Below are 21,913 nucleotides of genomic sequence, written 5' to 3'. Positions count from 1 at the left end.
AGTGAGGTGCCCGAGCAACCAAAAGCCAGCCACTAGTGCTGTCATGATGAAAAAGAGAGAAGCAAATCAAATGCTCCTATATCTGGAAGTACCATATATTTTATCTTTCATCTCCGTGACCAAATGGAGTGGCAAGATATAAAGAGAAAGAGTAGGTTGGATTGCTAGAGCCTGTTACTTTGCTCTGCATTGGCTAAACACCGGTAAAACTTTGGACTCATTCACCCTAGGTAAGGGTTTTTCTGCACTGAATCAATGCCAGTTAAAGCAAGGGCACATGGAAAACAATTGTTTTCTATGTGCCCTATTCACACCACAACACTGGTGCGAAGTGCAGTGTGGAAAAATGCAAACATGCTGCGCTTTTTCACAGTGTACTAAATGGCACAGAAGATCAGTGCAGCGCAATGCACCATGCTGTTCTGCTGACGCATGAATGATGTGTCACTCTTAGAAATGTAAATAAAATATAAAAAGTAAACGGATGCAATGAAACACGCATTGCAGCACCCTCTGCCAAACCTCACACAGACAATAGCCCGCACAGCAAAACACTTTGTTTACCATGCAGGCTAGTGTGAACAAGCCCTTAAAGTGTTAAAGTGGAGTTCCACTCAAAAGTTGAACTTCCGCTCTAAGTGGTCCTGACCCCCTGACATGCCACATTTGGCATGTCATTTTTTGGGGGGGGGTGCGAGTACCTAGTTTTGACAGGTACCCACTCCCACTTCCGCTCGGGCCTCCTAGGCGGCTCGGGCAGAAGTTCTCCCCTGCCCCTCCCTCGCTGCAATCTTCTGGAATACGTCACAGGTCCCAGAAGATTGCCCGTCCATTCAGGATGCGCAGCGCGACTCGCACATGCGCAGTGCACACCTGGCTCTGAAGCCACAAGCTGTCACAGCCAGGTGCCCACACTAGAGATGCCGGTGCCAAGGGGAGAAGATGGAGAGAACCGAGGCTCCCCCTGGCCGCATCGCTGGACCGTAGGACAGGTGAGTATGTGTTTATTAAAAGTCAGCAGCTACACTTTTTGTAGCTGCTGACTTTTAATAAACACAAAAGCCAGTGAAACTCCGCTTTAATAAACCTTAAAATAACAAAAGCAATTACACCAGCTTACTTCATTACTTACCTTTTGTTCTGCTTCTTCTTAGCAGAGCTGGTCTATTGGTCCCTGGTTTTTGGGTACCTCTGTTGCCTTTCAGGGACCTATGGAGCTACCCTTACGTGCACACTTCCAGGCAAGAGAGCATCCTTTGTTGAACAGGCAGCCAGAAAAGAGGGTGTAAGCAAAGTGGCTCTTGGAATTAGGAGACATTTAGTCGAGAGGCACAGGATCAGAGGGTCTACTACACCGTGATCAGTGCACACTCCCCAGCCAGAAACTGGGAAGGGGTGCACAAGAACTCAAAGGATACGGCAGTAAAGATAGTTATTTGTACAATGTAAGTGTTGCTAAACTTTTTTGGTATAAACTCTTTTTGTCTTTTAAAAAAATGTTAGGATTTAGTACTATGTTAACTTCGCTGTAATATTAAAACGTAACATTATTCTAAAAATTAACCTAATTTCTTAAAACCTCAAAGGGTCAGTACACCATATATATTTTGTGTATTACAGCTGTTTGTACGTTAAAATGCCGTCCTTTTTATTTTTTTAAATGATACATTTGATGCTGCTTCTACTGATCCCCTTTTTTCTCCTGCCTCCTGCCTTTGGATGTACAGCCTGAACACCTCACAAATGAGCTACAATAATGCTGTTTTACTTGCAGAATTCTGAGCTCAATGGCCAAATTTAGAGAGAGTGGATTGCCCTTGTGTGTTTAGGAAAGCAGAGTTCTTGTCGCTGAGTGCATATTTGTAAGGTATTGGGGCTGAGCATTGTAATATTTTAGCCATTCACAAGGTAAGAGGCTGCAGTTCTGGACCAAGTGGAGAGGGATTAGAACCCGGTCAGGTTTTTAGTGCAGTCTTTGCCTAGTATGGGAGATTCACCTTCTTTATTTATCTTGATTATTGTTCTCACCGAATATAAAAGTAAATACCAAATTTTGGGTTGTCTCCAGAAAAATAATAGAGGGGAAATCATGTCATGGGGACACTAGTTCTTGTGACCCTGGAGGCAACTAAGAATTCCCTAACTTTCAAGGGATTTCCTCACTTCCTGTTTTAGCTATGGGACAGGAAGTGAAGGGAAATCTCCCTCATGAAAAACAGATAGCAAAAAAAAAAAAGGGGCTATAAACCTCTAGATTTCCTAGCATTCAACAGTGTAGGAATCACCGATTTAGATAAACCTCTATCTTTCAGCACCTGGCGTTCAACAGCCAAGCCGCCCAGGCCAGCGACTGTAAAGCAGGATGAAAGATCGGTCTTTGGGACAGCAGATCATCCCTGAGAGGAAGCTTCCAAAGAACGTCGGTGACCAGCCGCACCAGATCGACGTACCAAGCCCGATGAGGCCAGTCCGGAGCCACTAAGATGACCTGAATCCCATCTGCCTCTATCCTGCGTAGATGTGTGAGCAGAAGCTTCAGAGGAGGGAAGGCGTAAATCAGCCGATACTGACCCCACAGGGCCACCAGGGTGTCTGTGGCATTCACCAGAGGATCCCTTGACCGAGCCACAAACCTCTGCACCTTTCTGTTGAGTGGAGACGCTAACAGATCCACCTCGGGGGTACCCCACCGGAGACAGCTGATAATACACCTTCGTAAGAAGGGACCACTCCCCTTGGTTCAGCTCCTGCCAACTGAGGCAATCCGCCTGCCAATTTTCCACCCCGGGAATGTGTACGCTGGAGAGGGCTGGAACAAACTGTTCTGCCCACGTTAGAATTCCGGCTACCTCCAGTGCCGCCAGGACACTTCTTGTGCCCCATTGGTGATTGACATAAGCCACGGCCGTGGCACTGTCCAATGGCATGCGCACTGGACAACCCTGAAGACGATCCGTCCAATGATCCAGACACAGTCTGATCGCTCGGTGTTCCAAGACATTGATCGGTAGTCTAGACTTTTCCAGCGTTCAGATCCCCTGAGCAGAATGCTTGCCGAGGACGCCTCCCCAGCCAAAAAGGCTGGCGTGCACAGTGACCGCGGTCCAATACAAGGGGAGGAAGGATTTTCCCAGCTGGAGAATGAAGCCCCCATATCAGGGTCACCCTTGTTCCCCGACTCAGCTGGATCTGATAGTCCAGAGACTGCAGAGTCTTGTCCCATTTGGTGAGAATCTCCCTTTGCAGGGACCTCGTATGGAACTGTGCACATGGAACCGCCTCGAAGGTAGATCCCCATCATGCCCAGAACCCGCATGCAAGTCCAGGGGGGAGAGCAGGAGGCGAATTGCAGCCTGCAGATTCTTGAGGAAGGAGCACTCTGGCTACGGCTGAGTCCAAGTCAGGCACAGATAGTCCAGCTTCGTGGACGGAGCCAGAGCAGATGCCTGAAAATTCAGAATCCAGCCAAACTCTCGCAGAGTTCGTATTGTAATCTCCAGGTCTTCCACCAGAGCAGATTGAAACTCCGCTCACAGAAGGAGATCATACAAGTAGCCCAGCACCACAATCCCCCATTGGTGTAGCAAAGCTAGCATGGTGGCTAACACTTTTGTGAAGACCCGAGGAGCAGAGGCGAGACCAAAGGGTAATGCCACAAACTGATAATGCTCCTCTCCCACAGCAAAGCGGAGAAAATGCTGGTGACTGGCACATATTGGAATGTGAAGGTAGGCATCCTTGATCTAGATAGAGGCAAGGAAATCTCCCTGAGGCAGGGATGCCACCACTGTTCGAATGGATTCCATTCTGAACTTCTGTATCCACACAAAGCAGTTGAGCGCCTTGAGGTCCAGGATTGGATGCACTGAAAAACCCTGAAAACGTTCTGAAGTCGGAACCGGGGCAATCACCCCTTAAAGGAACAGGTCTTGTATCTCCCCAAACAGGCCCTGTAAGCGGTCTGGGGACAGGCACACGTTGAAAGGAAAAACCTTGCGGGGGGACAAGAGTGAAACTTGATCTTGTAGCCGGACCGAATGACATTGTGTACACACTTGTCTTGCACCAGGGAAGTCCACAGATCCGAAAACCAGCACAGACGTCCCCCCACCCCAGATACAGGTGAGGGCACACCTTCATGCTGAAAAAGCCTTATACATGGGACTTGAGAAGTCCGATCTTAGCTTGCCAGACCAGGCTCATTTGGATCCTCCTGAAGAGGCCATGAACGGCTTTGAGCCCTTGTCAGTTGACCCTGAGGGACAAAAAAAAACTTCTTATGAGCTGAGAAGGAAGGCCCACGTCTACAAGAAGGTTCCTTGCCCTTAGTAGCCTGTAGAAGAAAAGTACTCCCCCCTTTGAGACCTTTAATGATGTCATCCAGGGTAGCTCCAAACAGGCGATCTCCTTGGAATGTAAGATCAGTTAAGGTCTTTTTTTGAAGTCTGATCCGTAGACCAGCACTTGAGCCAAAAGACCCACTGAAGGAACACTGCCAAAAAAGAGAGGCAAGCCATTATCCAAAGAGGCATCACAGATAAACTGCAGCCCCTGGACCAGCTGGTCCGACAGAGGGGAGCTGTTCCCCCTCCAGGCCACAGCATAAGAGCTTAGCCCACTTGGTCAGAGATTGTGACACTAGGGCAATGGTGCATACCGGCCTTATTGCCGAACCAGCCAGAGTGTACATATTGTGGGCCACAGCCTCCTCCTTCCGGTCAGCCGGATCCTTAAAGGATGGGGACTCTTCAACCGGACTCATGATTGCCTTCTTTAAGCTGGAAACCGGAGGGTCCACCACCAGTGGAACAGTCCACTCTTAAGGGACTCCTCATAGGGGTACTGCCTAGTAAAGTGCTTAGGAACCCCACAGGGATGCATTTGTCGTCCCCACTCTTTTGCGACAATTCTGTCAAAATAGGCAGGGAAAGGAAACACCTTTGCCACTCTGGGTGGCTTGTGAGTACCAAAAGGTGCCTGTGCCTCTGTCGCAGCTTCAGCTGCATCCTCCATATTTAGGGTCTCGTGCACAGATTCAATCAGGGCATCCACCAGCTCCTTTTCATGCGCGGTTGCAGACGTGGAGGAATCATCCTCACTATCAGAGGATTCCAGGCGCGTGGTTGCAGACCCAGCAGTGTGACCCACATCCGCGGCGGCTGAATCAGATTTAGGATCTGATGAGACAGATGAGGCAGGGTAAGATGGAGACACAAGGGACTCCAGGACCGCCGTCATTGCATTGATGGATGGTTGGGACCTGGAGGGACCCGCAGTCTCAGAGAGGGGATCAGGTGGGGAAATGTGCTACAAAAACTCAATGAGTCACCAGGGGGACCCCACAAAAGGTGTAAAACACTGGTAAGGGACAACCTCCCCTGCGCTGGCAGCACCACCCGGTCGCCAGGCACAAGGCACCAAGCGATCCTCAGCAGAGAGGGAGAGGACCCCACTAGACTCGCCACCCGCAGAAACAAGTGCCTGCAGCCACCAGGATAATGAATTACACATGCGGTGATCAGGAAGTAAAATCATCCAGGAGTCAGAGCAAGGGGATGAAGAGGGGCTCCCACCACCGAAATCGCCACCCACAGGGCTCCACTGTCATGGCCGCCACCTGGGGGTCCGACCGTCCCAAGGAGGGGCCCACGTCCACCCCAAAACCCTCCAGGGGGAGAGGGGGGACAGCTACTCACCATACCAGGAACCACGTGGGCACCACTCTAGACAGAAGCCCTCTCCATCGAAATGGGGGGCTGTCGGCCAGGAGGAACTTTGCGACTCGGGCCGAGACCCGGTCGTATGCGACCTCACTAGACGTTTAACTTGCAGGCAAGCCCCGTCCAGTGGGGCTATGTCTGCTTGCTCGCTCTCCAGACCACAGGATCTAGATTATCCATCCCTTCGCCCAGCCTGGCAGTTGATTGTAGATATAACAGAAATGTTTTCCCCTGGATTTTTCCTATCTAAAAAGAAAAAAAATTGCCAGGACCAAAGATCCCAGCAAGGAACTAGGTCCTTACTTCTGACTAGGCAGAAAAAAACTGGGTGGCTATAGCAGAGAGAGGGAGTATACCCCCTCGGTCTACCCATAGGTGTAGCCAGAATTCTTTTCTGCCTAGTGTCCTACTCCTGTAGGGGGCAGAATAACTCAATGGTTATGAATACCAGGAGCTGTGTCTGTCAATGAGCAAAAGAGAAAAATGTTACCTTTTAGTTCTACTCTGGACACAGCTGGTCACAAATTGGGGTAAAGGCCCAGTCAGTGGCTCTTTACCACATGCTCAGCTGTAATTGGAAACAGTTTATCGGCATTCCTTTCCTCGCGGTGACAGCACGAGGAGAGGAGGGCCGATAGCTGTCTTGCGTGAAAGGGACATCTACACTGATAATCAGGGCACTAATTTTTCAGTGCTGCAAATAAGTGTCCGTCATTGCAAATGATGAGAAAAATTACCTGTTTGCAAAATTTTATAGCGAACAAAAAAAAAATGTTTTTTTTTTTTCGAAACATTTGGTCGTTTTTAATTTATTTAGCAAAAAATAAAAAACCCCAGTGGTGATTAAATACCATCAAAAGAAAGCTCTATTTGTTTGACCCTGAATAATTCCTAAACAAACATGGTTCCATACTTCTAGGGAGGAAAGATGTAAGGATGTAAGGATTGTCAAGAGGTATACTGCAATCTCTGTAAAATGAAATAAATATCTCTGTTACACTTACACTTAGTTTGGTACATGTCCTTAACATGAAGAAATAGATCTGATGCTAGGTCCACTTTCAGTGCCTTTCCAACAAACTAGTTGCTTTCACTCTGGTAGCTTCTTCTCTATAATTCATTTATGACAATAGAAAAAGAATTGATGAACATAGTCTTCATCTGTACTAGGGCTCATAGATGTAAGATGACCATCATCCAATTCAGCTAACAATCTTATATCTTTGGGTACCTGCAGACATGATAACCAAAAGGTCTCTTGAATAACTGTCAGATTGAAAAACCTTATCTGAATATTGTTTTCCCTGAATGAAGCTGATCTCAGAGGTGTCTCAGAGCACCTTCTCCTCCATAAGCATAAAAGTACAGGAAACCCAAAAGTGTAACTAGCCCAAAATGCATCTTCAGGTGTTGCTTCGATGTTTACTGTCCTCTAAGATCTCAGACCGTTGGAGCTACTTCCTGGCAGCCCAGTTGTAACAAGTGGGGGGTTATGAGGTGGGTAACACCACTACTAGTTACAACTCGTGAGCATTACTGGCTTGTACCTCACATACATCTTTGATAGAAGCAGACTCTTTGGGTTGCTGCTGAAAGTGTGGAACACAACACGATCAATATTTTAGTACTCAGGATTTACAGAATATACCCCCATTTAGGACAATACGAGTTTATCTGAGCTTGAAAAGAGCTAGAGACATTTCAGGAGTTGAAAGAGGAGTTTGGGTTTTCAAATAAAAAATCTTTACCAGTATCTACAACCAAGACACGCACTGACAACACAATTTAAAGAGAGGGGGTTAGAATGGAGTAGAATCCCCTTATTGGAAATTTTGGTAGAAGCCACTTCCCTAAAGGGGTTGATTTCAAAACTATACCATAATATACATTTAAAAGTATTGGAAAACGATTCTCAGCTTTCTAGTAGAGCAAAATTGGAGGAGAATGTGGGGGAATTAACAGATGTACAATGGAAGGGTATAGTAACCGCAATAGATTTAGTATCCCTCTCAGCAGGCCAAAAACGTACACAGTTTTATATTATCCACAGAGCATACTATACATCAAACGATTAATTCTGTTTGGGGGACATCTGAAAGCATACTGCCCTAAAATGTGTGGTAGCAGTCGGTGACTTGATCCAGATGTTCTGGAGGTGCCGTAAACTGCATAGATATTGGGAAGAGGTATTGGATAAAATAAATTCAAAATAGTATTCAAAATAAATCTACGATTGGATCTGGTGTTGTGCGTACCGGCGTATATGAAGCAAAGTGCAAGATCTGAGGCTACACGAATAGCAGCCCTGAGATGTCTTTATCAAGCTAGAAAGGCGATCACTTGGACATAGATAAATTCTAGACCACCGTCTATAATGGATTGGCTGAGAATGGTCAACAACACAGAAATAAGGGAAAAACTGGCCGATATAAGAAGGGGAGGTAAAAGTAGATTGGAAAAGATATGAAAAGCATGGATTGAAACCCCGGGACTGGAACCTGAAATTGGGGAAATTTAGAAAGTTTGTTTTGGTAATGTACTAATTCTATATGGGATATGGGAATGGTGGAAGGGAATTTGGGGGGGGGGGGGTTTAAAGCCATGTATTTAGGGATTTTGTTTACTGTTGTTTGTATTAAAAAATAAGAAACTCAGACTGCCATTTAATTTCTTCCTTTGCTCTTTTTACACCAGGATATGTAAATCTTAATGATCAACTTCTCTCATTTGTTCTCTTTTGTTCTGTAAAAAGCCTAGCTTACCTTTTGTACCATGTTATATGGTAATCCCATATTTAGGGTATAAACAATGCATCCTGCACCATTATCTTTAACCACTTCAGCCCCGGAAGATTTTACCCCCTTCCTGACCAGGCCCTATTTTGCGATTCGGCACTGCGTTACTTTAATGGACAATTGTATGGTCGTGCAACGCTGTACCCAAACAAAATTTATTTACTTTTTTTTCCACAAATAGAGCTTTCTTTTGGTGGCATTTGATGGTGTGCAATTTTTATTTTTTGCGCTATATTTTTCACATTCTGCTATAGGACATTCCCCCCCAAAAAATTTAAAAATCAAAATTTAACATTTTTGTGCCAATTTGTTTTCTGTTACATATTTTTGGTAAATAAGAATCGCAATATGCGTTTTTTTAATAGGAATGGCGGTGATCTGTGATTTTTAGCGGGACTGCGACATTGCGGCGGACAGATCGGACCCCTAACTGACATTTTTGACACTTTTGGGGGTACCATTGACATTACTACAGTAATCAGTGCTAAAAATATGCACTGTTACTGTAATAATGCCATTGGCAGGGAAGGGGCTAACCCCGTGGGTGATCAAGGGGTTAGATATAAGCCTAGGGGAGTGATTCTAACTGTGGGGGCTTGGGCTTCTGAAATGATCACAGAGACATGTGATCCTATATAGCAGGATCACATGAGCTCTGTGATAATCCCGGGGAGAAGGACGGTCAGCTGTGTTTACAACAGCCGACCGTCCTCTCTCAACGGGGAACGATCACGGGTGTCAGGCGGCAATCGGAGCCGCCTGCCCGCTGCATCGGCTTCCCCGCTGATGAGCGGGGGCGGAAGCATGCCGGCGCGCGCTCGCTCGCCCCCTAGACTCTCGAGTGAGCCATACATGTACGGTGATTTGGAAAAAAGGTGGGATTGACCAGCGCTATGGAATATGTAAAAATGTGTATACAGGTGTGAAGCTGCCACCAACCAACCCCTAGGTGTAGGGGTCAAGTATAAAGGAAAGGTATGAAAAGACTGGGACCGGCGCTACCTGTTGTGATAATATATGTTGTACTAGATCCTATAGGTGTGTACTCCTCAAAAACACAAAAAATATTAAATAAACTGATATATAAATAAATAAATCCACAAGTGATGATGAAGTGCAAGTGCCAAATAACAGGATCTATGTTTGGGCTAGAGTGTATGTGCCCATAAGGTGCTCAGTTCTAGAAATAAATGTTAAAAAAACTATACAATAAACAAGGTGCAGATTAATTTATTCAGAAAGTGCAATATCCAGTGCGGGTTATAAAATCATTGTAATAAATTTCAAGGTTCTTCTCCCCTGCAGCTGCTGGATTTTCAGATTTTGCATGAGCTTTTCCCCATTTTTGTGCTTGCACTTTTGCATTGATTATTTCCTTAATTTTCTGAGGTTTTATTCATGGTGGTGTGGCTATTTTTCTCTATTTTTCTTATGCATCAACATTGGCTTTGCAACCTCCAGAAGGGGGTTAAAGGTAGTGGTGCAGGGTTGTTTAGAATTTGTAATAAAAATAACCAGAAAGAGGTTCTAATATTTCACCTAAAAAATAACAGAAAATAAAAATTTGGCTTTGCAAATTTGCATACACTTTAACATTGTCAGTAAGTATACTTTGATTCCTTGGTTTGATTTCACAAACAATAGCAAAAACCTTAATGGTTATACCCAACTTGTGTCGTTGTTTTTTGCCGATTATATATAAATTGTTGAAAAAATCCTGGGTTTTCTATCAGCTGTTCTGTTCCTAGTTATCCATATGTAAAGTAAAACCAACCTACTGCCATCTTTAAAAGTCCTATCGGTACCTAATAGGACTGGTGATGATAATGATGATTTCAACAGTCTGATTAAAGGCATATGGGGACATACTGACGGTCTGGAATCCCATAAAGGCAAAGACAATAGCTATTTAGTTTACTAGCTAATTAGCAATTACATTCATGTAACTGATGCAAAAATAGTGTGTAAACTTAACCCGTGGTATTTTATGTATGCATAAACAAACTGATTCAATAGAAAAAAGGTTGTGCACAAGTCTCTTTATATCTGAAGTATGCGTGTGATGTTACTCTGAGCAGTTGGAAAGGGTCTTGCTGGGAGAAAGACAAAAGATATGCTGAACTGCCATTGGGGAACATTTAGTTTATAAGCTTCTCCAAACACAAGACAAAGCTATACATTAAAAACTGGTCATATAGCAAAAAACAAAAAGTTAAAAGTAGTAAACATGGCCTCAGGTTTCTAATTTTTAAGATCATCCATACTGTAGTACCACTTGTATAATATAGTTCAAATGTTTAAATTCTGTCCATCTGTCCTATGACACAAATGCCCATTCAGCTACATTTAAAAGCATCAACATATACATTATAATACAGTACAATATACAAACTCAATCCGAGATAACACATTCTTGCTAGGTTCCTTTTTCAGCAGCACTTCCAAAGTAATTTACTAGCTGTTTTAAATCTATCAGCTTAACTAGAAGCGTTAGCCTAAAACTTGATTTAGAATAGGAATATGTCACACAACAAGACTTCAGTGTAGCAGATCATCCATATCATGTTTTAGCACCTCTGACAAGTGTACTTGTTAAGATGATTCATATTGTAAGGGAGCTGTTGCTTTGGAAGGAAGTTTGTAATTTACAAAGCTAGGAGGAATATGAGCTTTCTATCAGTCTCTGATGACCTACTCCCTTCACCTGATAACTGAGCACCAAAGCATGGTTCTTGTTCAGATTGTTTGTCACCAGCACTTGTATGTCCTTAGTTCCAGCTGTGCTGCATACCCCTTCCCAGCATTCATCATGACCTAAGGTCAAAGGCCAAAAGTTCTTGCCCTTGACGGACACTGCTGCCAGCCCTCTGGCCTTAATTCTGAACCGCACTTCAGTGTTGGCTGGCAGAACACCAGTCTTTGGCTCTAGTAGTTCATAACCTGCATTCCAGCCATTATATCTCATTGGGAAAAATGGCCACCTTATTTTTGTATTCGAGCAATATAGGAGGTAATTGCAGGCATAATCGTAAACATTGCTGAGGTCTGTCTTCATCTTAGTGCAGATCTTAAGAACGTAGTAACCAGCTTTAGGGAGTTGGATGTGAAATTCTACCCGACCCTCCTTCTCCAGTTGAAAAATGTATCTTCTTCTTGCTTCCTCTGTTGTGATGTCATCAGAATGTAAGGTAGCCACAATATCAGTTGTTTCATCTACAGCAAAACTAACACAACAGCGTCCATCATCTGTAAAGATTGCAGGCTCAAGGTGGGATGGGCGAAGAAGACCCTTTTTTTCTGAGATATAACTAGGTCCAGCCGGGTTGCACAGTTCAAGCGGTAACAAAGGCCACTTCACTTGAGTATTAACACAGGTAATCAGATAATTGCATGCAAATTTAAAACTGCCCTGCTCAGATTCGGTGTATATCTTCAGAACATACATCCCAGCCTGTGGAAGTTTTACCTGAAATTCTACTCTGTTCTGTCTTTGAACTTGGAGTATGTGTCTCCTTTCTCCCTCTTCTGTTAACAACACATCTTCTGACTGCAACCTGGCAAATATACCTATCTCCTTCTTGAGTGTAAAAGAGACTGAGCAGCGTCCATCCGAAGTGTGAATCATTGGCTCAGTTTGGGAAGGCTGCAAAAGACCTTTTTTCTCTGACAGAGATGTTGGTCCAACAGGGTTTTGAAGTATGTTGGGAAAGGGCGGCCAAGCTGCCTTCGGATTAGAACAAGATATTATATAACTGCAAACAAGCTCATAGCTTCCAGGTTGAAATTTATTATCTGCATAAATCCTGAGGTCATAAGAGCCAGGTCTTGGAAGCTGGATGTAGAACTCTGCCTGATGCTTCTTCTGTATTTGGAGAATGTACCGTCTTTCCATCTGGCTATTCCACTTATTATCATCAGAATGTAACGTAGCCAGGCAGCTCATATCTCTGTCTAAGGAGAAACTTAAAGAACAGCGTCCATCTGTGCTGTTGATTACTTGTCCTAGCTGTGATGGCTGGATAAAACTTTTTTTGTCTGCTGAGTTGCTGGAACCCACTGGTATCTGTGGAATAGCAGGTACCCCTGGCCCTGAAGTCTCTATGCCTGAACAACATATTAAGTAATTGCAGGTATATTCAAAGTTAGTTGGAGAGGTTTTCCTATCTGCAAAGATCTGGAGAACATATGAGCCAGTCTTAGGCAAATGAACCTGCAGTTCTATATGGTGGCCTCTTTGAACTTGTGTCACATGACGCTTGTCTCCACAGTCATTAAATGAGACATCATCACACTGAAGTGCTGGTAAAATTTTTATATCATCCTTTAAAGTAAATGAAATTGAAATGTGTCCTGTGTGAGTGTAAATAATGGGATCATTACAAGAGGGTTTCAGAATACCTTTTTTCTCCATTAACGCAGTTGGCCCAACAGGGTTTTGTAATTTTTTGGGGAAAGGTGGCCATGCAACCTCAGGATCTGTACATATGATTAAGTAATTACAGAAACATTCAAACGTTCCTGGACCAGTAGAGCTGAGCAGTTTTAGAGCATAGTAACCTGCCTGGGGAAGGTGAACTTTAAATTCCACTCTGTTTCCTCGCTGGGTTTGCAGAACATATCTCCTCTCATCTCCCGATTTGATGTGATCTCCATGTAATGTTGCTAGGACGATGTTTCTCTTGGCTAGAGTTAAACCAAAAGTACAACGACCATCATGAGTGTTAATCACTGGGTCACGGCATGTGAGCTGCAGAAAGCCCTTCTTGTCAGTTAGCCAGCTGGGACCAACTATAACATCCAGATCCTTAGGGATCATAAACACAGGGTCCACAGATCTGCAATAGATAATATACTCTACAACATTATCATATGAATCTTTGCTACTGTCATATGCTTTTGTATATATTGCCAGCGTGTGTCTTCCAGTCACTTGTGGATACAATTCGAGCTGCATCCCAGATTTAGTTAATGTCATCAACCCGGGTTTCTCTGTTTTATTGAGTGTGAAAGAGAACAGTGCAGGGGAGCGACCTTCAATAGAAAATGTAGCTTTTCCATTAACTGTAATAAAATAGAAATTGTGTCATCTATTAGGGTTCATGTGATAGAATAAAAATTCAAGATATTGTCATGTCACTGTCCTACATCACGTAGATATAGCATCAAAAGTCTTCTAAAATAGTATTTTTATGCATTTTAGTATCTGCAATTGCCAACTTAATTTTTATTGAAAATGAAAATTAGGCTAGTCCTATTTTTTTTTTTTTTTTACGTATTTCCAATTTAAATGTTTACTTTTACCAACATTTGACAATATTTAAGCATCTATTCTTTCCAATGGAAATTGTTCAAACTGGTTTGTTGTCATTAGTGACCACACACAGCTGTGTCTGTGGAATTGCTGTCCTAATAGCTTTTACAAAATATAGAAAATGCATTTAATGGATGCTACTGAAATATTCACTTATGAGAGGTCTACAAATGTTCTCAGCAAATGTGGTCGTCTTTTGACCTAGAAAGCTGTGAATAAGCTCATATTAAAGGATATCAAACCCAAGAACATTTTTATATAGTTCAGCTTACCAATCCTTAGATGTAGTGACTGCATTAGTACCATTGTTCAAGCTAAGGGCATATTCAGCAAGTACCGTACATTGTATACAAGTACACAGTATTATCTTCCTTCTGTAAAACACTCATTCCCCACCCTTTATACTGGACATAAGGAGAGCAAGCTACACTATTATACCAAAAGTATTGGGAAACGTGCCTTTACACGCACATGAACTTTAATGACATCCTAGTCTTACTCTGTAGGATTCAAAATTGAGCTGACCCACCCTTTGCAGCTATAACGGCTTCAATTATTCTGGGAAGGTTGTCCACAAGGTTTAGGAGTGTGTCTATGGTAATGTTTGACCATTCTTCCAGAAATGCATTAGTGAAGTTAGGCACTGATGTGGAGGAGAAGGCCTGTGCTCTAATTCATCCCAAAGGTGTTCTATCGGGTTGAGGCCAGGACTCTGTGCAGCCCAGTCAAGTTCCACTACTCCATCCATGTCTTTATGAACCTTGTTTGTGCGCAGTCATGTTGGAACAGGAAGGGGCCATCCCCAAACTGTTCCCAAAAAGTTGGGAGAATGAAATTGTCCAAAATGTCTTGGTATGCTGACGCCTTAGGAGTTCTCTTCACTGAAACGAAGGAGCCAAGCCCAACCCCTGAAAAACAACCCCACACCATAATCCCCCCTCCACCAAATGATTTGGACCAGTGCAAAAGCCAAGCAAGGTCCATAAAGACATGGATGAGCAAGTTTGGGGTGGAGCTGAGACTACGAGCCAGGCCTTCTCGTCTAACATCAGTGCCTAACCTCACAAATGTGCTTCTGGAAGAATGGTCAAAGATTCCCATAGACACACTCCTAAACCTTGTGCACAGCCTTCCTAGAAGAGTTGAAGCTGTTATAGCTGTAAAGGGTGGGCCAACTCAATATTGAACCGGGCAGACTAAGATCGGGATGCCATTAAAGTTCATGTGTGTGTGTAAAGGCAGGCATCCCAATACTTTGGGTAATATAGTGTATGTCTAAAATCCAGCATGGGTAACAACAATTGCATTCTCTAAAGATACAGTAGGGAAGTGAGTATAGCCACCAAGGGAAAGGAAGTGACAAGACAATTAAGTAGAAATAAAAGAAAAAGGCCTGATAAAATGAAAATGCATGCAGCCACATCATCTAAGTAGTGATAAGCTGCAAAACTGAGTACTAAAAGCTGTTTGCTTTAAAAACTTATACTTGCCTTAACATAATTTGCTTTTCTTGGTCATATATTGGAAGCATGCCGACTAAACTCTGTAACTACAAGCTACCACATGGCAACAAGCAAAACGTTAACATTTCCATTTGTTAGGTAAGAGATACAAGAGGGTCAACTCTATTGATTATTTCTGTGCCCTGCCTTCATTATAAACATAGACAGCCTAAGTTAATACCTGTTTCAACTTGGAGGGTCTCAGGAAAGGATGCTATCAGGCCGGCATTGTAGAAGCTGCTTTTACGACACAAGTTTCCCTCAAACTGTTTTAGTGACAGTGGCACTTGCAGGAGTTGCCAGTTCTGATTATCAGGAAAATGTTCTTCTATGAATAATGCAGGGTGAGTCAGAAAGTATAATTCATTGTACCTGCCAAAAGAAATTTTTTTTTTTATATTTTAATACATTTTTATTCAGGGATGTATAAACATATATGACAACAAGCACAATTCAAGTCACGGAAGGTTTTTACACAGGATCAACGTGTGATACAATGATAGTCAGGAATTAAGAATGTCATGTCTATAATCTATGTTCACAATGCCCTCCAATAGAAAATACCAGAAAACATCTTAAAGAGGAGACCCAGCCTGGGGAAAAAAAGATTTCGTAGATCGCCGCACTTAGATTGCAGCGATCTTACCTGGAAGTGGGAGCGGGTACCTGGTTTTGACAGGTGTCCGCTCCCCCCCCCTCCCAAAAGGTGCCATAAAGCAAACACAAGCAGGTTTCCCCTTTTGGTTGGAGCTCAGTGGCGGATCCAGGGGGGGGCAATGGGTCAATTGCCCCCCCCCCCGAGAATATTATCCACTTCGGACCAGTCCAGGCAGTGAGTCCCCCAGTGGGTGTCCGAGTTCCAGCCAGGCCAGCAGCGGCGGCGGAACCAAGAGCCGCGCCGCTGGCATGTACTGCGCTGCACTGGTTGCTATCGCCGCTCGGCGTCTAGCAATCAGTGCTGTCACCTGAGGAGGAAGAGAGCGCCCCAGCATTCACTGCAGAGCCTCCTTCCTCCTCTGCTGCGCGCCGAGTGGAGTGCTGGCTCCACCCACCTCCTCTCTCCAGCTACTGCACAGCACAGTGAGTGAGTGTCAGCCTAAAAACGTGAGTACGTTAAATCAGGATGCTCTTTTTAATGTTAGAAGGGGGGGGCTCTGTGGGGACCCGGGACCCTGTGAGGGGGGGGCTTTGTGGGGATCCTGTGAGGGGGGAATATGTGGGGACCCTGATGTGAGGGGGGCTCTGTAGGGACCCTGATGTGAGGGAGGGATCTGTGGGGACCCTGTGAGGGGGAGCTCTGTGGGGACCCTGTGAGGGGGGGCTCTGTGGGGACCCTGTGAGGGGGGCTCTGTGAGGATCCTATGAGGGGGGAATCTGTGGGGACCCTGATGTGAGGGGGGGCTCTGTAGGGACCCTGATGTGAGGGGGGATCTGTGGGGACCCTGTGAAGAGGGGCTCTGTGGGGATCCTATGAGGGAGGAATCTGTGGGGACCCTGATGTGATGGGGGATCTGTGGGGACCCTGTGAGGGGGGGGCTCTGTTGGGACCCTGTGAGGGGGGGGCTCTGTTGGGACCCTGTGAGGGGGGGCTCTGTTGGGACCCTGTGAGGGGGGGCTCTGTGGGGACCCTGATGTGATGGGGGATCTGTGGAGACCCTGAGGTGAGGGGGGATCTGCGGGGACCCTGTGAGGGGGGGCTCTCTGGGGACCCTGAGGTGAGGGGGGATCTGCGGGGACCCTGATGTGAGGGGGATCTGTGGGGACCCTGTGAGGGGGGGCTTTCTGGGGACCCTGAGGTGAGGGGGGATCTGCGGGGACCCTGATGTGAGGGGGGGCTCTGCGGGGACCCTGATGTGAGGGGGGGCTCTGCGGGGACCCTGATGTGAGGTGGGCTCTGCGGGGACCCTGATGTGAGGGGGGCTCTGTGGGGACCCTGTGAGAGGGGATCTGTGTGGACCCTGTGAGGGGGGGCTCTGTGGGGACCCTGTGAGGGGGCTCTGTGGGGACGCTGTGAGGAGGGGCTCCGTGGGGACCCTGGGCTCTGTGTGGGGACCCTGATGTCAGAGGGGCACAGATTCTGTTTTATTGTCCCCCTTTAAGCCCTTTCCACTTTTAGCTGGGTACACACTTAAAAGAGAAGTACGGGGAAAGTTTGTTTTGCAATACAGTTCCGTAAGCAACAACTTATTTTCAGGCAGTGCCCCTCCCGAGACTAGGCTCTGGATCCGCCCCTGGTGGAGCTCTGCTTTAATTGTGTAAATGACCAACCCAGAGGGGTAAGGAGTTAAGAGAAGTAAGAAACAATGAGGGTGATTTACTAAAACTGGAGAGTGCAAAATCTGGTGCAGCTCTCCATAAAAACTAATCAGCTTCCAGTTTTTTTGTCAAAACCGAATTGAACAAGCTGAAGTTAGAAACTGATTGGGGTTGATTTACTAAAACTGGAGAGTACAAAATCAAGTGCAGCTGTGCATGGTAGCCAATCCGCTTCTAACTCCAGCTTTTTTAATTAAGCTTTGACAAAAAAAAAAACTGGAAGCTGATTTGTTTCTATGAAGTGCTCTCCAGTTTTAGTAAATCAACCCTAATCCAGGGAAACCGGAGTAAGCAGGGGGTGGGAGAGAAATTTTCGGGGTGAGGGGGAACACGAATCACTGATTAGACAGAGTAGCCTAGCTGCCTGGATGAAATAATCAGATGGTCAGGAGTCAGTGGTCAAAGTCCTTAGGTAGGTTAGGTCAGTGGTTTCAGACCCATTTAAATATAATTTGTCCTTGAGGATAAAAGACATCTTTTCATTCAAGAGGTACAATACAATTGTATTCTTTACTCGGGCTACCAAGGGGTTGGAGGGCCCCCCTTGGTAACACAAAGCATGCTTTTAGCTAGAAGTAATTTCACCGCCATAAAAAAAAAATAGTAAGGAAGGAAAACTGGGTATTTGTACAGTGATCAGATTTCAAATTCAGAAGGACTTACTTAAGATCTTTTGGAATACCTTTCTCTGAGAGAGTGTAGACCCATTAGTGTGTCTTCTTTCAATATCTCCTCCGGGGACAGGTCCAAAAAAACAATAGTGTGACTCAATCTGCGCAGTCTTTATACAATACGAACTGCGTGAATTCTACTTAAATCCAATATGTGCCTTTTCTTCTAAAGACAAAATTGCCGCTTACACTTTATATTGTTTCCACTGTTCCACCAAAAATAATATATATAAATCTCAATATTGTGCAGCGCAAATCATTACATAAAACAAACCATGCAAAAATCCAAATATATAACTCAGTATGTGTCTTCAATAGTCTCTCATATATCTCCAATTGATATGTATTCAGAAATCACACCACTGTGTCTTGAACAGGTGACAGTGTAAGATCTTCACCTCTAAGTGCAATGCCTGCTCACCTCCAGAATCAGACCCCACTATAGAGTCTCATTCGCCTCTACACCACTCCTCCTGGGAGCTTCTCACCACCTCTTCTCCTCCTCCTGGTTCCAATTCAGGTGCTCAGATTATCTCCCTATGCTCGTTCCTCATTAATTCGGACATATCATAAGCTAAAAAAAGGGAGAACCATAGTGCTCTCTATTTTCAAACAATTTATTATATTTAAAAACGGGTAATACAAAAATAGCAAAAAAACAAGCATTACATGCTCTCAGCTCACTGCTGATGCTCGGATAACTATTGTGTGACATCACGGGCTCAGCTCCTCTCACCCATACACGTTACGCCCTCCTATTGGGCTTCTTCAGTAAGTGGGGAGTCGACCTCTTATTTGCTCTTCTATAACTCAAAATCTCCATGATAACGTTTGTCTTATTGAGGGATCAGGAAGTGTCGTGTCCAACAAAATGAATTGGCTATGATCTTCCTTTCCTTCTCCTTCTAACACTGCCCCCACTTTGAAGCCACCTCCGTCCATACTGGAAGTGGCGTGTCTGCCCTTCTCGACACAACGGAGCCGGAAGTTACGTTATCGTCTTAGTAGTCACTCAGACCTTGTAAATCAGAATATGACACTCCTATTCTGTGGTGACACTCACGATACATTGGGCACCTTAGAGGCTACTCTCTCAAATGTGATATATCTGCACTAATCACTTCCAGATGCCTTATACCCACATCTCCAACAGCATAATCCGTTCATAAATAAAAGGACAGGTCCACCCTATGTTGAAGAACAAAAGTTTTCTAACATTCCCATTTGACATAAGTTGATTGACAAGGCCCGTACACACGTACCGATCGTCGGCATACAAACGTCGGTGGACGAAGGATCTGCCGATTGTACGCGTGTTAGTATGGTGCCTCCGACAGATGTCTGCGCACAATCCGCGGACAAAAGTCTTTCGTGCAAACATGAAAATATTTGTATGCCGACACCAGAACGGACGATTGTTCGCCTGTCAGTACACAATTCGGCCGACAGACCGCAGATTTGCAAGACTGGGCATGCTCAGAAAATAGAAAACACAGGGAAAGTTAACCATTACATGACATCACTTCTGCAGTCGGCGGACAAAATTCTTGTGCTGTCCTTGTGCTGTCTTTGCACTTTTCAGCAGACACCGACATCCCGGGGAGAAAAGAGGAACATTTGTAAGCCGACCATCGGTACGTGTGTACGGGGCTTTAGATGGACTTCTGTTGAGGTGGAACAGCCATACATAGATTGAAATTCGGCTGGTCCCTGCTAAACCAACCAAGTTTCTATCCATCTATGACCAGCCTAAATATATGGTTTTAGGTGGAACATGCTTCTTGGAACCCCATCTCTAAGGCTTATTATTTACATGGATCCAGCACATTTTCCAGCATTCAGCATCCAGATTCCTGTAACAGATGCTGTGCTACTAATGTTACTGGGTCTGTGATGCAACATTCTCTAGTAACGGCAGAAGTTATATGGCATGAAAATTATTTTAGAAATTGGTTTTTATATGGTATGAAAGACATTTTGAGAATCGGGGCTCCATTACTTTTCTGTAGATGCTGTAAACATGGGAAGTGAAGTAAACCTGTTAGCTAATTTAAACATTTAAAATAAAAAGCTGATGCCTGTTATAACTTTTGTTAGCTAGAAAACTCTATTTCTCTTTTTGCCTCAGTCCTAGGTCTCACCTTCCCACCCCCACTCTTTCCAGTCATTTTTAGGAACCCGTCAGAGTAGAAATATAAGAGATGCCCAGGGCCACATTAACGTAGGGGCTATTGGAGCTGCAGCTCCAGGCCCCTACCTTTTATATAGGCCCCGGGTTGGCCATATTCACTGTTACCGCTCTTCTGTCACTTGTAAACACAGAAGTCTGGCTTCTATGCTCGCTTCCCCAGGCAGCTCCCTCAGAACCTCCCCACACAGCACGAAGGTCGGGCAAGGAGGGACAGTTGCCGATGCATGGATGTGTTTATGGGCTTCAGAGACAGCATCCCATGTTGAATTAGGCATGCATGGCTGCACCCTTCCTCCTCTGGGTGCATGCCAAGGCACGGCCCTTAAGGCCCTTCAAAATCCTCAGCACCAAGCCCATGATGCTCTTAATCCGGCCCTGGAGATGCCACTTCTAACTTGATTTTAAAAGTGGAAACTTGAGGGCTTTAATCCTTACTTTATTACTTAAGTTGGCCATAGATGGTTCAAATCTTAGCTGGTTTAGCAGGAACCAGCCATGATTCTAACCATGTATGGGCAGACTGAATATCCCCAAGTTGATTGATCCATCAACTTGGGTACAACCAGCCTGCCAGATTTTACATGTGATTATTCCTTGCCCTCCTCATGAAACACAATAGCTCAGCAGGAGGGATTCCCCCGTCAATACTGTCCATGGTTGCAGAATAGACATTCACACTGTCTATATCTGGCCTTAGTGTGCTAGGGACCTGAGACTAGCATATGCATATCAGGTATGTTTTTGCAAGGTTGTGGGCTACTGCTTAGTGAAGGAAGTGTAAGAATGACAACAAGGGCATCTCCAATACTTGTGTCCTGGCAGATTTCCTATAACAGCCACTGACTTTCAGAGAGAGCTGTGGGAGGAGACCCAGCAGACCTACGCAGTACAGGCTCCCTGCAGAAAACTACAGGAGGGGGTGGACTAAACACCAGTCACCCTGCACAAGGAAAGAGAGCAGCAGTGACTGGTCTTTAACAGGAAGCTCCTACGCAACAGTGAAGTGCAGGATTACTTCAATGGTCCAAAATAAATACACAAGGGAATTGAAATATAGGTGCCTCTTGTGTTTAGAAATTTGTTTAGCCTGAATTCCTGCTTTATCCCTTTTACTGCGTGTCTGTAGCCACTGGGAGTGTTTGTAGATCTGAATGCCGGCTATCTGATTGCGATACATGTTACATATTGCCTCGCACTGATGACCTGTAGGAGCTTTTAAAGATATAGAAAATATAGGGTACTGAAGTTTGTTGCCATTTCACGGTCTCACACAATTTTAAGGTGTAACGCATTGGGTATCTATTTACTTGGCCCAACCTCATCTTTTATATTTTACAAAAAAAAATTGGTAATCTCTTGGGTTTGTGTGCCCTAAAATTAACTTCAGTGTATTTTTTACTGAAATGT

At 44.7% G+C, this 21,913-nt stretch overlaps 1 protein-coding gene across 2 annotated transcripts in view; it reads right to left on the bottom strand.

The window, feature by feature from the left end:
- Positions 1-10,395: 10,395 nt before the first annotated feature.
- The window catches only part of LOC309551296 (uncharacterized protein), a 71,298-nt gene continuing 59,780 nt past the window's right edge, over positions 10,396-21,913 (bottom strand). Inside the window, exons 9-10 of one of the 2 annotated variants that reach the window (XM_082251825.1) lie at positions 15,510-15,700; positions 10,396-13,576 (exon numbers count right to left, since the gene is read on the bottom strand). In XM_082251825.1, coding sequence (XP_082107951.1) covers positions 11,169-13,576; positions 15,510-15,700 — 2,599 coding nt within the window. In that variant the 3' untranslated portion in view covers positions 10,396-11,168. The remainder of the gene's footprint in view (positions 13,577-15,509; positions 15,701-21,913) is intronic. The other variant, XM_082251824.1, reaches the window with a different exon arrangement.

The sequence above is a fragment of the Pelophylax lessonae genome (genome assembly GCF_965119305.1).
Source record: "Pelophylax lessonae genome assembly, chromosome: 3".
NCBI classification, from domain to species: Eukaryota; Metazoa; Chordata; class Amphibia; order Anura; family Ranidae; genus Pelophylax; species Pelophylax lessonae.
The sequence above is the reverse complement of the archived record's forward strand: the minus strand, read 5'-3'. Positions and strand labels throughout refer to the sequence as shown.